This window comes from Lepisosteus platostomus, chromosome 13 (genome assembly GCF_059453375.1).
Source record: "Lepisosteus platostomus isolate fLepPlt1 chromosome 13, fLepPlt1.hap1, whole genome shotgun sequence".
NCBI lineage: Eukaryota > Metazoa > Chordata > Actinopteri > Semionotiformes > Lepisosteidae > Lepisosteus > Lepisosteus platostomus.
Window position 1 is genome coordinate 33,162,938 of NC_142623.1, and position 16,866 is coordinate 33,179,803.

At 36.5% G+C, this 16,866-nt stretch overlaps 1 protein-coding gene across 5 annotated transcripts in view; it reads left to right on the forward strand.

Annotated features, from left to right (window-relative positions):
* Positions 1 to 16,866, forward strand: part of LOC148650461 (glutamate receptor 1-like) — an 84,563-nt gene that overhangs the window by 19,571 nt on the left and 48,126 nt on the right. For all 5 annotated transcript variants that reach the window (XR_015926136.1, XM_088604282.1, XM_088604280.1 and 2 more), the window contains exons 4-5: positions 10,124 to 10,308; positions 13,346 to 13,399. Coding sequence is in view for 4 of the 5 variants with exons in the window: in XM_088604282.1 (XP_088460408.1) it covers positions 10,124 to 10,308; positions 13,346 to 13,399 (239 nt within the window). In the remaining variant the exon portion in view is untranslated. The remainder of the gene's footprint in view (positions 1 to 10,123; positions 10,309 to 13,345; positions 13,400 to 16,866) is intronic.

Sequence of the window (16,866 nt, forward strand, 5' to 3'; positions counted from 1 at the left end):
CTTGCTGTGTATTCAATACCCCTCCAGTGATTACTAACAGCATCATTGCTAGCCTAGCACACAGATAAGAGACAGTGAAACGACACGTGGTTTCATTTTTGAGTAATTTACATGCGCCTACTAAAGGTGTTTTGCGCCTACTGTTCCAAGGAGATGAGTAAGACACAAAGGTTTTCACGAAAGCGTGCTAAATACACTGTGGAAATTGTTAAACTGGAATGTACTGTGGCTGGTTAAGGCCCATCCATTCCTGATGAGCTCAAGACAGAGGTGCTATTGTATCCCCAAAAAATGAGCAGAAGAGCAGACTGACAATGGTTATGTTTTTGTCTCTTTTTATTTCTTTCTTGGTTATTTTCTAAGTTTATCTTAGGTATTGCTTTTATATATTGTGCTGTTGCTTGTATTTTATCTGAAAAAAGGAGAGGAAAGAACTCAGGAAGACAATTATGGGCATAATGTAGGGAACAAAAGAAATAAATAGGGCACATATTCTTAGAATTAAATACCAATTTAATTTATAAAACATTTACCCTATGCATTTCATTTATAAAACAATCAGCATATTCATGAAGTCAAATACCACTTTTGCATACAAACCGTTTGATAAATGAGTAGGGTTAAAACTACAGCTCCTGATAAAAAACAAATACTGTTTTTAAATATAATAACATTTTCATTAGTGCAAATGAAGGTGGGATATGTATGTATGAGTATGCTATCCTTAAAATGTGCAAGGGTTTAAAAAATCAACGTGGATAAAGTAAATGAACATATCCTGCACTGACTTGCAATGAAAATCACAAGCATGAAAAGTGAATCATATTCCATTTAATCATTGATATCTTACAAAATGGAAATGGAAGTAAAGATGTACTGTAACTCATCACTAAAAGAGCATTTGCTAAAAAAAAATGATAAGAGGGAATTTAAATGGAGCAAACAAAATATTTATAGGATTTTACTGATGTTTAACCAGTGGATATAAATTCCATGAACAACTGTTTTCTCTGTTTTCACTGTGCGGCTGCACAAGATCATCTCTTTCACACTACACACTATTGTACATGAAAGATTTAGTATTGATTCCTATTGTAGTATATGTGTACTGTACCTTGGTGGATGTCAGTGCGTTGTGTAATCTTCAAACACAATACAACTGTCCACTGTAGAGTATATCTGGCAAATCAGCAAATTCACAAAAGCAAGCTTCTGTATCATGTAGAGTGTTTCTCACCTTATGGATTTCTCAAATCTTTTCAATTTTAGCATTTACTATAAAAAGTCATTATTTTACAAGTTTAGGATTTATACACTAAACTTTAAAATCTGTGATTTTCTGTGCCTTTATATATATATATTATATACTGTATACAGTATGTACATTATATACTGTATTGTGTTTTTTGGTCAGTTTGTCATTTGGTTTTCAATCACAGGGTATAGGAAATACTCTTAGCTTAGATTTTGATGGTGCAAGCCATTATAAATCGAATAACCTTTTCTGGTGCTTTGGGAGAGTAGTGTTGTGTCTGGTAAAAGGAGCAGTGCTGTATTCAATACACTTCCTGGTTTCTCAACTATATTTTACCTCCCATCACCTTTGTATAATGTTGTAGTCTACAAACTGTATTTTCTGCATGGTTGTAATATAGAAATTACACCTTTAGCACATGTTACTGGTGCATTTCATGCTCCTTTTGAACACAGGAACATTTATTTCATGTTTGTATTGGTGTGTCTGTGCTTTACCATTTGGTAACAATTCAAAATAACTACCCTTTAGTAACACAGCGTCTTGTATTTATGTTTTGGAGTTGGACTGATTGTTTGCTTATTTAGCAAACTGCACTAATTGGTGGAATGTAAGATACTAAGGTACAGTACCTTAAGAAAATCCAAGAACTAAGAATTTTTAAGAACCAAGAACTACCCATTATTAAGCTTTGTGTAATTAGGGTAGACACTGAGACTACTAAAATACAGAAACTGTCAACTAACGTTTCCTCATTTGCTATAATGCACGTCTAATCCTAAATTTGAACCACAGTTCTATGAGACTTTTTGTGACACATTTCAAACAGTCTTGTTGCACACTACTAACCTAGGAACATGTGCACCTCCTATGATGAACTAGTGTGTTCATCGACTAATCATTAATTAGCGTGGTGGAACCTTCCGGGGGAATTAGAGGGTCCCACACAAACATCTCAAAGTGGCATCTCCTTGCGTTTCAACAGTGTTCAGGCCTGTTGTCCTGGGAGAATTTTGCAGCTTGAATCCCAGGATGTCTGTCAGAGACACGAGGCGAGTCTGACATCTAGCATGAAGCACGTGTTTGAAATAAAGAAGCTTCTAACATTGTTACTCTAATTTAATACTGCTGAACTGCCTCTGAGCTGTGCATATCTAAGTCTGTAAGGCAGCCGCGTACCACAGGATTTTCAGTTCTGCCAACTAAATATGCTTTGCAGTGTACAAGGTCATATGTTTTCTGCGACAGTAGTCACTGGGTTTTTAAAGCTGCTTATGAAAACTGCAGGACTGGTTGCTCAGAGCCAGGGTTCTAAGACTTCTTTATATGGCACTTTCCTACAATAAGCATTTTCAGACGTGTCTTCAAATTTCAGTATCAGCAGTCACTTTGTGTTAGAGCCTTGCCGTTTATAGAGTATGTATAACTCTCTTTTGGGATGACAGGTTGTTTGTCAATCTGATGTTACTATGGTGCAAGCAAGATGGAAGATAGATTGATTTATTAGTTTTCCTGTTTGTACCCTTTTTATATGCCTTCGTTGGCTTAACATGGAGTTATTGAATCATTTCTAAAGCATTTATGGTTAATGTTGGAGGCCAAAATATAGCACACACAGAAGGTGTTACTGTAAAAGGAAGACATTACACAGGCGAATTGTGGGTCTTGCTGGGTTTAATAAGGAGAGTTATCAGTGTTCTCAATGTACATTAATGACAACTGACCTGTCATTCAATGAGGTATTTAAAAAATAAAATGCAGAACGATCAAGGCCCACTCCACCCGCCTCTTAAAAGAAAGCCCTGCAAAAATATGACCCTTGTATCCTTGAGAGCTTACATTATTTAAATTGTATCCAGTATTACATTTAGTAGATGTGCATTAATTACAATAATATCAAGTTCACGGAAATAATAATTGCTTTGCGATAATATCTGCAAATCCTTTCTCCCCATGGTATTACTGTAAAAATGGGGATGTGTTTTTTGTTGCATTTTATATTTTTGGCAAAGGCTGTTTTCGTTTCTGCTATTTTATTTCAATACATAGGAGTCTGATTTGGAAAGCAAAATCTATTGTTATCCTTAAGAGTTTTGTCTAATACTGTGTTCTGAAGAATTAGGGCTATCCTTGGGTTGGACATGTACATACAGTAAAATTACAATGGAATACCAACAGAATATAGTCATTAATGGCATGGGAATTTTAAGAATCAGGCTTTAACCCACTTTCTGTTCAGGAATTTAAACAACAAATATGTTACTTACCAACCCGTGCTCTGCACAAAGATAGTGTTTTTTTCTTCTTTTAAGAATTTAATATTAAATACACAGAAAGTAACAGAATAGTTACTGAACACATTCCATTGGTTTTACATACAGTAGCTCACAAATTGTAGTGTCCGTGTTGTCTGGACTACTGTAAGTGAATATACATTGGTCATAAGGAACAAGTAATATGTTTATTCCATGCTGAAAAGAGAAGAAAGAGAAAACAACGTTTCGTCTGTGGAGCCTTGTTAGGGTGTTCTTACTTGATCCTACGCATGCTGACGCAGCTACAGTACCCACCTGAATGACATTGGTCATATGACAGATTTGAGAAGTACCAGTACCACCTCATTCAATACCATAAAATTGCCTTCAAAGGTGCTGTAATTTATGGCTCATTTTCTAAATTAGGGCAGATAGGATAGGCATATATATAATATATACATGTTGAGCCATGGATCTATGGATGAATATCCAGAAAGGGATCGCCTTCCACTCACCATTTAGTAGGGTAGTGAACAGCAAACTTCTTATGACCTTAGAAGAAAGCTTGCAGGCGATGAATGGATTGTGAAGAGATGGAAGCAAAGGAAACACTAGTTCTGAAATAAAGCCCCCCTGGGAGGTGAAAACAATAAAATACACAGAATACCTGACTGTTGCACAGGAGCCCTAGGCAGTCTTTTCAGTGGCAGGAGGTTAGGGCGCACAGCATAATAACATTTAGACTTGCAAGAGGAGTGATGTCTAACCCCAAAAAAAAAACATTCCTTTTCTTTCTGCTGACGCAGTGATGCAAAAACCCAGGCAAGGGACTAATTTCCTTTACCAAAACCATCCTGGTGCTGGATAAAGACATGCACTGAGTACTGTATATGAGATGACATGAGCTGCTTTCATATACAGTGCCTTGCGAAAGTATTCGGCCCCCTTGAACTTTTCAACCTTTTGCCACATTTCAGGCTTCAAACATAAAGATATAAATTTTTTATTTTATGTGAAGAATCACCAACAAGTGGGACACAATTGTGAAGTGGAACGAAATCTATTGGATTTTTGAAACTTTTTTAACTAATAAAAAAATGAAAAGTGGGGCGTGCAAAATTATTCGGCCCCCTTGCGTTAATACTTTGTAGAGCCACCTTTTGCTGCGATTACAGCTGCAAGTCGCTTGGGGTATGTCTCTATCAGTTTTGCACATCGAGAGACTGAAATTCTTGCCCATTCTTCCTTGCAAAACAGCTCAAGCTCAGTGAGGTTGGATGGAGAGCGTTTGTGAACAGCAGTTTTCAGCTCTTTCCACAGATTCTCGATTGGATTCAGGTCTGGACTTTGACTTGGCCATTCAAACACCTGGATACGTTTATTTGTGAACCATTCCTTTGTAGATTTTGCTGTATGTTTGGGATCATTGTCTTGTTGGAAGATAAATCTCCGTCCCAGTTTCAGGTCTTTTGCAGACTCCAACAGGTTTTCATCCAGAATGGTCCTGCATTTGGCTGCATCCATCTTCCCCTCAATTTTAACCATCTTCCCTGTCCCTGCTGAAGAAAAGCAGGCCCAAACCATGATGCTGCCACCACCATGTTTGACAGTGGGGATGGTGTGTTGAGGGTGATGAGCTGTGTTGCTTTTACGCCAAACATATCGTTTTGCATTGTGGCCAAAAAGTTCGATTTTGGTTTCATCTGACCAGAGCACCTTCTTCCACATGTTTGGGGTGTCTCCCAGGTGGCTTGTGGCAAACTTTAGACGAGACTTTTTATTGATATCTTTGAGAAATGGCTTTCTTCTTGCCACTCTTCCATAAAGGCCAGATTTGTGCAGTGTAAGACTGATTGTTGTCCTATGGACAGACTCTCCCACCTCAGCTGTAGTTCTCTGCAGTTCATCCAGAGTGATCATGGGCCTCTTGGCTGCATCTCTGATCAGTCTTCTCCTTGTCTGAGCTGAAAGTTTAGAGGGACGGCCAGGTCTTGGTAGATTTGCAGTGGTCTGATACTCCTTCCATTTCAAGATGATCGCTTGCACAGTGCTCCTTGGGATGTTTGAAGCTTGGGAAATCTTTTTGTATCCAAATCCGGCTTTAAACTTCTCCACAACAGAATTACGGACCTGCCTGGTGTGTTCCTTGGTCTTCATGATGCTCTCTGCGCTTTCAACAGAACCTTGAGACTATCACAGAGCAGGTGCATTTATACAGAGACTTGATTACACACAGATGGATTCTATTTATCACCATCAGTCATTTAGGACAACATTGGATCATTCAGAGATCCTCGCTGAACTTCTGGAGTGAGTTTGCTGCACTGAAAGTAAAGGGGCCGAATAATTTTGCACGCCCCACTTTTCATTTTTTTATTAGTTAAAAAAGTTTAAAAAATCCAATAGATTTCGTTCCACTTCACAATTGTGTCCCACTTGTTGGTGATTCTTCACATAAAATAAAAAATTTATATCTTTATGTTTGAAGCCTGAAATGTGGCAAAAGGTTGAAAAGTTCAAGGGGGCCGAATACTTTCGCAAGGCACTGTACTTACAGAATATATGGCAATTTTTTGATAAAATATGATGGCAATAAAGTGGAGAAGGCTGAAATCCTGATTTAGCAATTGAATTAGGTACTGTGTGAGTTTAATAACCTGAATTTCAAAATTGCGTCACAGGTTTTCCGAAGATATGGCTTGAGCTTAGGTTCTTATTCTAGGAATAATAAAAATGAGTTATCATCGTTTTCTTTTTTAAATTGAATTTACTGGTACTGTATATTAAATGTGAATAATGAACATTTAGAATAGCCTTTTGCTGATTGATTTGCAACTGGTTCTTTAATAAACACGGTTATGCTAGCTGAACAGTACTTTTCGTGCATAATACAAGCAAGTGTATTTATGGTCCTCCTCTTCTGTCTTGTTTTTTGGATCTCTGTTTTCTCCTTTGTTTCTTGTTTCTGTGAGAACAAGTGGTGTAGAAAGCACCAAAATATGATCAAGATCATGAGTAAAAAGGGTCTTTTTTAAATGTCAGGCTTTACTGCAGAAGAAGTGGAGCTCTTCCATAGAAGTCTTTTTTTTTAAGTTTTAGCTGACTTTACCTAGGACCTGCTTAGAGGGTAATTGTGATGAAGATGAACACACAACTGTTGTCATTTCCATTAAGACAAACAATATCATGGCACCCAACTGGACTGGGAAACAATTAAAGCCCAGCAATTCGTATTAACCCAGTTCAGCCTGAAACAGTGACACTTCCCTAAAATACATAAAACAGTCAGTATTAATGAGGTAATTAAAACGTTTCTGGGAACAAACAAAGCTGTGGACATAATGAATTTCAATTGAGGCACTAAATTCACTTCATCGCCTGAGAATTAATGAAGAATGAATGCCGGTAAGGTTTACTCTGCTTGCATTGGGGCGTAAATCTCTTTGAATATGTTTGGCAGAGAGGCAAACAATTATACCAGATGCGATAATGTTTATATAGTGGGTTAATGGCTTGGTATTTATTAGCATAACCTCAAATGGCGAGGTTAAGTTCCTTCTTATTATAAAGACCTATCAATATGAACTATATAGGTTCCATTACTAAGCTACTTTCATTCTTAGAAAATGCGTTGATCCATGTAATATAACCTGAATGAGATTTTGTTTGCGCTATAAATCTGTCTGCCAGGATCAATGGCTTCTAAGCAGCGCTCGTTTTCCTCTTTTATGCAGAGCCAGGCAAATCATTTAATGTTTTCCCTTCATGAATGTAAAAAGTAGCTGGAAGACATGCTTCACTTCTTGGTGGAAAAAGAAGACTTAATTATCTTTGCCTGTGCTAATGACTTGTAGAACTGACATGTTTAACCGAGTTAAAAGATATGTTTTGACTTGGAGCAATAGATTTTATTTTCTTTTTTTGAAGTCGTCGTTGATTTCATTTTCACTCCCGTCCAATAAATGCTTTCACCGGCAGGAATATGTTAACAAGCCAGTACTTTGTGAACACAGTACTGTGTTTGTAACATTTCTTCCCAGCAGCAGGTAAATATGTCTATGTCACAGGGCCAGCCTGAAGCCACTGGGGGTTACGTCACCATAATAGTTTTATGTTACACCAAGACGCTATTACACTCTTCTAGTTTCACGCACATAATGTACGTTTCTCATGATAAACCCACTATTATCAATGTACTTCACGGTTCGTTTTTTGGCCTCCATTAGTTCACTGTCAATGGTTTCCTTCTATACAGTCCTCCCTACAGTACTCTTCTTCCTAAACAAAATACAATATGTAAAATATGGAAATGGTGGGCTCCTTTTTGGAAAAAATACCAACGGAAAACATCCAAGCAAGGATCCCTTGAGTCCTTTCTGGCTCCTAAAGTATTACGGCTGAGCTGCTTATTATCACAAAAGACGTTTCAGAGAATCAATCATGATTTCTTGTCTGCATAGAGAGTAATTCCTAAATTAAATCTGGCACCATGGGCTTTTATAAAGGGCATTGTGCTACAATATATCTGAGCATGCAAAATGTACCAGTATTGTAACACTGCAATGAAAGGGCACAAAATACAAATAAGTAAACTGCAGAAGTTCTTGTTCAGTTTTAACAATATGATTTATTGCCGTCAAGTCATAATTCTAAAATGGAACTTGTGTGAGGCATTTTAAGTTACTTTAATTATGTCAGTTGAAAACAAGTAAGTATCCAGTCAAGATGTAGCGCTCGTAATTTTACCCAAAAGGGATTATATTTCAGGAAAACTTGCGCATTAAATGTTTTTTTTTTCCTATAAGTAATGCCATAACTTTCACTGGCGTAAGCAAAATGGAAAGCTTGCCTGTCAGTCCTTTGGCTTGGAAGAAGCATATTCACAGTTTAAAACGTTCTGAAAAACAGCCAAGATTTGTCTAAGCCTAAGCCTTTTGACAGGTTTTTGATATATCATTTATAAAGAAATTATTACCATCTCATTACAGTAGAAGATACAGGTGTTTGTTTATGGAAACAGATTAATATTGCCATTGAATCAATGGCATTTGTACAAGTACAGTCACAAGACTGTAACTCATTCACTTTATATAACATTAACAGTAAATCAAAAACTATTACAATTAAAGGTAAAGTACATACTGTAAGCAGTAGGCAATGACTTATAAGATAAGATATATTGCACAGTACATCAGAGTCTTCACTTTCTCTTCTTAGTAGTGCTGTTTTTACAATTGGAATTATTTTTCAGTGTTCAGATATTGTTAGCTTTTCCAGCTGTTCTTCATGTACAGTTGTATTGTGGTTGTGTTTGTATAAACACCTTTTAACTTAATGTTACCTTGTTCTAAATTCACGCAATGGTTGCAAGAGAAGTGTAGTCCCTATGTTGTTTGCTTGCAAGAGAACATGTAGCCCCTTCTGATCAAATTAGTGGTGACTAGAGGAGCTGGACTCATGCCATTGACTGTGAAACAACAATGTTGAAGACCTCAGCTGTTCACTTTAGTCTACAGTACTGTATATCTCTTGTGGATGATTTGTGTTCGAAATTAGAAGGGAACTTTTCCTCTTTGTTTTTGGCATTGAGTTAAAGAATGGAAGTTCCAAATCTTTTTGGAGCCCTCAGTTCTTTGAAAAGGATGCATATTTTAATCCTGTTGAGTTGATAAACTGGTTACATGTAGTGTTAACTACTGTATTAACTGGTTTATTTCATGCACCTGTAAAGTAGTGTACAGTTCTAAAGGCCTATACCTGCCGTAGTTCCAGAATATGGAAGATCAGATAACATATATCGAAGAGTAAGTGTTGTTTACGTTGTGAAAAATAATCTGTATGCACGCAAAACAACATTGGGTGCTACACAAACAAGTGGACGTGGTAAGGAATGCTATTAGGCAGAGTAGAGATTGGAGGTAATTAGCAGGAAAACAAAGGAAACGGTTTGTCAAAGCTGAGGGTGTTGAGGAAAAGTTGTGGAAAAACAGATGAGGAGGCTCCACAATACCCCCAATTGTAATGGATCACAATTTCAGCAATTCAAAAGCAAATGAAAAGTGACTGTATATAAAGACCATGTGGCTTTATTTGACTATTTCTTTGCCTTTTTTATCATACCTTATATACATTGGTTGTGGTTTCCTGTGATAAAAAACAAAGAAAATGGTAAAAAAGCAAAGTAGGACCATTAAAAACCCTGAGTAGTAAAATGTAGTAAACTATTACACAAACTATAGGTATATTACATTCCATGCATGTTATAAGCATTAGTGTGTGTGTGGAAGGACTACACAAAAACTGAACATTTACAGAGGTAAACCTTCATAAGGAATAAACTCCTGAAAGCAGTTTCAGGAAGCCTTAGTTGAACTAACTTTTCAGGAGCAGAAATCCAGTGTGTTGAAGTAGAGATGGAATTTGCAAGGGACTTGTAATACTACATGCCGTGTTAAAAAAAAAAGTTTTTTAATTTATGAATTTCTGTATTTTTTTAATGAATTTAATATATTTTGAATTTGAGATTTATGAATCTTAGTAAAATAAAAGTTAATATGCTGCAGCTGTGCACATTTGTTTATGTCTGTCTCTTTTCTTTGTCTCTGTTGTTTAGGACTGACAGTGCTGCAGAAAGTTCTAGACACTGCGCCTGAAAAGAACTGGTTTGTTACCTCAGTGAACTTGGAAACTATGACAGAAGCTGCCTTTTTGAAAGTCTTTCAGGATCTGGACAAGAAAAAAGAGGGGCAGATTGTTATTGACTGCGAGACAGACAAGCTGAATTCCATACTGAAACTGGTAAATGTCGTGTTTTGTATTCCTTACACCATCTTTATTCATGGAGCTTAGTATCACCACTTAACCTAATTACCCCCACTAAACAAAGCGATCTACACTGTGCATAGGACTTCCAGGTCAATTCTGTAGAGCGTCAGACAACTGCTCAAACCCTGGCTGTTTGCTTGGCTGCATTCGGTGAACCACTCAAATATTTTCAACCGAAAACAACACAAATTAAAACAATTAAAAATGGAGACACTAATTGCTAATATGATCCAACTGAGAATTGTTTAACCCTAACCACCATAACCACATTTAAACAAATGCTGTTCTCATTTCTGCAGTGAGGGATTGGTTTGGGCATTGCCAGAAATAACATAATTTCCTAAACAGATCTCTGTGTGGCCCTCTCTTGCCCCTGATGCTTGCTGGGATACGCTCCGGCTCCCCCATAAGGAAATGGATAGAGGGTTCTCTGTGTGGCACGAAAAATGATTGCACACTGTGAAACACTTTAGCAGATACTTTATAAATCTGAGAAGTTCCGATTGCAATGAAGCTCATCTGCAATTATGCAGTAATTTAAATGAACAGCTTTAAAGCACATGTTCCTCTCATTATTGTTAACCTTCCCTTAATCTGTACTACTTACCAGCAATGAAGAGTTAAGTTATGTTAAATACATTTAAACAATTATGAGCAGCTCCTTCAAATGAAAAAGATGATCTGAAATTAAATGTCATTTCAAATTTCACAATTTCCTACACACTGCAAGAGACAATGCTCTGGAGCTTTAGCTGTTTTTGAAACTATCCTTGCTCTCCTGCTGCTGCAGCTGAACTCAGTGTAGCTGGTAAGCAAGGAGACTTTCAAAAGCATACAGTATGAGCTCAGTACAACAGTACATTGCATGAATAATTGAAAAAAAAAGAGTCTTTAAGATATTCAATGAACAAAATTGTGATGGCGATGATTTTTCATTGTTAGTTATGTTCTGGAGTTTGGCATGTGATGTGGCACACGGAGACACCAGGCTACCTGTCTCTGCAGCTCTGCCCCTGCCGGGATTCGATCAATGTAGTCTGGAATATTTCTGCACAGAAAAGAATAGAGCTGCACAGACCACACCACGCCCCTGTCCAGGCAGCTGTGAAATCCCCCTAAGCCAAAAGGCTGGGTCTCCTGCCACAGATTCAGTGTCTCCCAGGTTACTACGATATTACATCTCCTTAACTTGCTTAAAACCCATTAAATGAGAAATCCATTTAAAAACATTCAAAAAAAATTCAACAGCTATTTTCAAACGTTCTCTGCAATCTGGTGAATTTGTGATACAATTTCTTTAATGTCAAACTAATAAATGCTGATCAAAAAAGTTGAAATCATGCTAAGTTGAATACTGAGTCATCGGCAGTTGAAAATGTCATTGTATGAAGGCTTGTGTGATGTTTAGTTCTTTTCTACATATCTTCCTGGCCCTAGGGTTAACCCTGAGACATTAGGGCTTTTGGAATAGATTTAATTATGACTCATCTTGTCTTTTTTGCTCAAAAACTTCTGTTGTACAGAATACATTTCTTTGGTAGAACATATTTCACATACAGGTAAATTCCCCCTTCCCCCTTAATTGTTACTGATTTGTTACTCAGATTCAACAATTAAAAATGTCTAAGGATAATAGCCTGGATTCATGAGATATGCGAGAAATAAAAAAACAATAATAGTAGTAAAAATTATAATTATGCCTTTAGAATAATAATAATAATTGCTTACACTTATATAGCGCTTTTTCTGGACACTCCACTCAAAGTATTAGAATTCAAAACATAAATGTCAATTTAGAAATGTATATTGTTTTAATTTTTTTAGGAATGGTAGGGTAATTTGAAAGGTAATTTGAGTCAGTGAAAAAGTCAATTTTCTCAATTTGGTTTAGAGTAAGAAATGAGAAAATTAGATTATTACTGTTCAATGTGAATGATATCATTGAACCTGTTTGAAGCTTATGGCCTACTTACCACATCAGAAGAAAATAGCCCAGTGAAACTTTGTGGAGTGTGTGTCAAGCCATAAAGCCAAAATCTTTTCAGTTTCAACGAAAGATCAGATACGGTGGAGAAAAAAACATTTTGCAGGTTACTTTTTGTGTTAAATGTTAGTTTTATCCTGTACGGTACACAACATGCTATTTTTTTATGATTTTCTAAATACTACATATCCCCAGTGTCCCTGGATATAATTAATTCATTCTCTGGTTAATTAGTAAATGTGTGAGCAAATATGTAGAGTTGTGACTAAGAGCTGTAATGCTTGATCATTTCCTTTCCTGTTTGCGCTGTTGAGTTTACAATCTTCAGTCATAAAAAGCTGTGCTCTTGTTACTGTATGTCTTTTGCCAAAATGGCTGAGTGTGCTGACAGCCCTGACTGTTGCATTTACCTATCATTCCTTCTTAAGATCATCCCATGCTGTAATGCCTGCTTAACTTAAATTATGGACTCTAGTCTATATGATGAATACAGTATATCAAACACATCACACTTACTTATTCAACATTTGACTAACCAGAAAACCAAAGTAAATGCTCTATTTACACAAAAAAATAGATAACACATTTCAGAGTGTTTTCAAATTAATTTGTTAAAATGATCTCCTGGAATTTAAAAGAGCTGTCTTTGTCATTGAGTAATGACCACAAAAATCTGAGGACAGGGTCTTCAGGTCTTTATCTAATCAGTAGTTACAGGTACATACCGGAGAGTGGCTTGTTAAACATTCGAATGTGTCAGACAAGCTGTTCAGTCTAGGTTGTGATTCCATACCAATTGATTAGAGTTCAGTTTTATAACATATAATATAAACCCATCTGAAGACCAAAGGATATCGTGGATGACAAAGTGGCACACGCATGGTGATGAATATAATGGGAAACATAGCAATTGAGCAGTTGAACTCAATCTGTTTATATCCAGAATACTGATTTAAATGTTAAGTAAGGACTTTTACAATTAGAGAAACACATACAGTACATGTGACTTTGTGCTCTGTTTTGCAGATTGCCAGCCATGGAAAGAATGTGAAAAGTTATCATTACATACTAGCCAACCTGGTAAGGAACTGTTTTTATTTCCATTCTGCTCATCAATACTGTATATGATGAGCACTTTCCCATGCTTTCTTTAGCATCTCCAGCTAAAGAAAGAGCATGCAATAAAGTTGAAAGAAATAATTGAAAAATTGAAAATATAACATAGGGACAAGCAGTTATTACTACTTAATAAGTTGTTGCTTCTGACCAACAACTGTAAAACTAGTTAATATACGTAATTTATAAGTATTGATATTTAACAGGTAACTCCTTGTCCTGCAATGGTCATACTGTGTTGCACTGGATTCACACTGGCACTTCATTAACATGACATGATGAAAGATTGATTGATTGATGTGGTTGTGAATTAATATTGTACATTTTGACAACTAATGTGTAAAAGACAAAATTTAAAAAATGAAAAAAGTTTTATCAAATAAAATATGCATATACTGTATGTTTAAATAACTTCACATTTTCACAGGTCACACATATGTGAGCAAGATGCTTGTATTAAACTGTATACTAAGATACAGTAATAGTGTTTGAGTCTTACTCATATGGTTTGAGTTTCCAAGTAGTTTTTTTATTTGAAAAACTTTAATTTTTTATTTGAAGTACCTTTAATAACAGGAAGATGTTAGGCGCAATTAGGCATCTAAGCTTTACAGTTGTTGTAATTTCTTTTAAAGAGAAAAAATATGGTGACATTTCAAGGTGTCATGCAGATTGTGTCAAAGGTTTTGACTCCTATATTTCCTGGATTAAGTCTGATTAGTGGTTTGTGTCAGAACTCAACAAATAATGTATTTACATCAATAAAATGTATGCAATCAGCAGTTGGAATGCAGTGATTAATGTGAATGCAATCAGTGTGCGAGAAAAACACAGCTGGAGGAAAATATCAGTATGCAAAAGAAGTACAGAGGTTGTATCAAAACAAGATTAAACATTTTCTGAAATCTGAGAGCGGGGATAAATTCTTAATTATTTTTCCTAAATCATTACTGTGTCAATAAGCTAAACAATTAAGGCATATTAAAGTACATAAGGTGTTGAATATGTTGAATGTGCTGATAGTAGGCTCTGGTATACATTTCAATTTAGTACTGTATGAGAGCAACTGGTTTTTTAATGGCTGACATAAAATAAGCCATTTTTAAACATGAAGTACAGTTTATGGGTTATAAAGATGCTTATTTGCTTGCTGCGATACTTTTTATAATTCAGTAATATATAAAATGTGTGTCATAAAAAGGTTTTTATTTTGGACATATGCACAATACTAGGCCTTTGAGTCTTATGATTGCTTGTTTCTATAGTAACCCGTTCAATCCACTGCACTGAACTGTACTGGCAGCAAGACAGCAGAATATACTGAGCGACTCTGTCTGTTCTCCTTGTTGAGTCTATAGAGAACTAGATTTGAAAGGTATAACGGAGAAGAATACTTAATAATGGAAAGAAGGAAATGCAATAAAATTACTTTCTACAAACAGCCTAGATCCTCTTACAGTATGTATTTGTTCAGAAATCAAATCTATGCTAATGTCACTGAGTTACAGTATAAGTGCTTTGTAACTGTATTAAGATCATGTTTTTTGCTCGTTTTTTTGGAAAACAAATTAAAGTGAAGTGTAAGTGGTCTTGGGTACAAATTTGGTCCCACAAAGGTAATAGAAAGGAAACATGTCTTTGTTCTGTTAGAATGCTGTGACATAAGGGTGAGCCTGCAGGAAGTGAGGTCACAGGACTTGAACGATGTAGCACTGTGCAATCAGGTTGTAATCAGTCCTAGACAGTCTTGCCCATCAGTGTGTCTACAATGAATTGGAGTGTCTAAACTATAATACTTGGGTCTCATCATTGCCCCTGGAGTGGTGTCTTGACTCATGATGTCCTCTAGGTCTTGATTGACTGTCTTGATGTCCTGTGATTGACAGACTACAAGGTCTTCTGAAGGTTACAAGTTGCTGGCTGTGAGCACCCTGAGAGACAATTTCATAAAGGCTTTTTTTAGGCATATAGGTTTTCTTTCCTTGTTTTCGCCATTCAACTTGACATTCAACAGGTAAAGTCACCCCACCACCAATTAGCTCTTTGTACAAATAAGATGATTTTATGATTATGCAACAGTTAAAGTCACTCAAGTGCAGGACAGGCAGGCATGAATAACGAATTGAACAACAAAATGTAAAAAAACTAATGAGTATCCAAAACCTTACAGTTTATTTCTTTAAAAAGAAAAGTGATAAGTTGATTTTAATGTGAAGGTTTAATGTTCTAAATGGGCAGAATGGCCTTCTCTCATCTGTAACCTTTCTCTTGTTTTTCTGACATCAATAAATGTGACCCTGTGATATTTTCCCTTGACAAATTGATGTGAAGATCGTGCGTTTTTAATGTCCATGCCATGCCGACCTACAGCACTGTAAAACTGTTACCAATCTTGACTGGAAGCACATAAAGAAACAATATCGTTGCAAGATTCACCAGGGTTCTGGGCTGATTTTTCCCTGTGTTGCCCTTAGAAGAGTGACACATGATGATGATTAGAGTACCATTCTGGTGGTCCTGAGGAACTATGTGAGGCTGGAATGGGGGTTTTATGCAGGTCTTCACTGGATCAGTGATTTGGCCGGGAAGATTATACCCTGTTACAGTCAAAAATGTACTCCAGAATAAAGAGTAAATCTCTTCTCCACTCCCAAGTTTTCACATCTATTTTATCGCATAGCCTTTAAGCATAAAGTAATATTTGCAAAATATGAAAGTGAAAGTGTTTTTTTTTTTTTTGCTCCTACGCACTTGTAAGTCTGTGATCTGGTGAGCAGATGTTTCAGCTTATTATGCTGAGTCCGATATACACTTCACAGCCCCATAGGGACACTCTTCTGACACGAGATGATATTCATCAGTGCTCATCCTTGTGGCAAACATACACAGAATTACTGTGGCAGCTGCAGTGAATGCAGCCTGTGGCATCACACCTGTGCAACTGCCCAACACTGCAGTATAAACAGCTATTTTAAGAATCTTCATTTGTCTTTTTTTCGAGACTTTTAAGCGATTATGAAAAACATGAGACAGATTTTATTGCCGCACTCTGTTATGTTTAGAGTTTCACATGTTCAGGGACACTCTCACACTCTGGGCTAGTCACACTCACTGTAGTCATCAGATCCAGGGATGGTGAAAAAATTGAGTTGTCTGTGTTCTGGCTTGGGAGATAAACTGTGGACTAGAAGGACTAGATCTTGCAGAAAGTAACAATTGCTGTGTAAAGCGTTGTACACTCAACTAAACAACTTTTGCCGTCTCAAATTCCCCCAAAAGCCTGTGCTACCTATTTACTTCACTTTGTTGTCCAAGGTGGGAAATGTTCTTTGCAAGGAAGGTAACACAATACAAAACACATTTAACACAACACGGAGCCTTTAAAATATAGGAAACATGCATGTACGATGAGATAAATAAAATAATCAGTT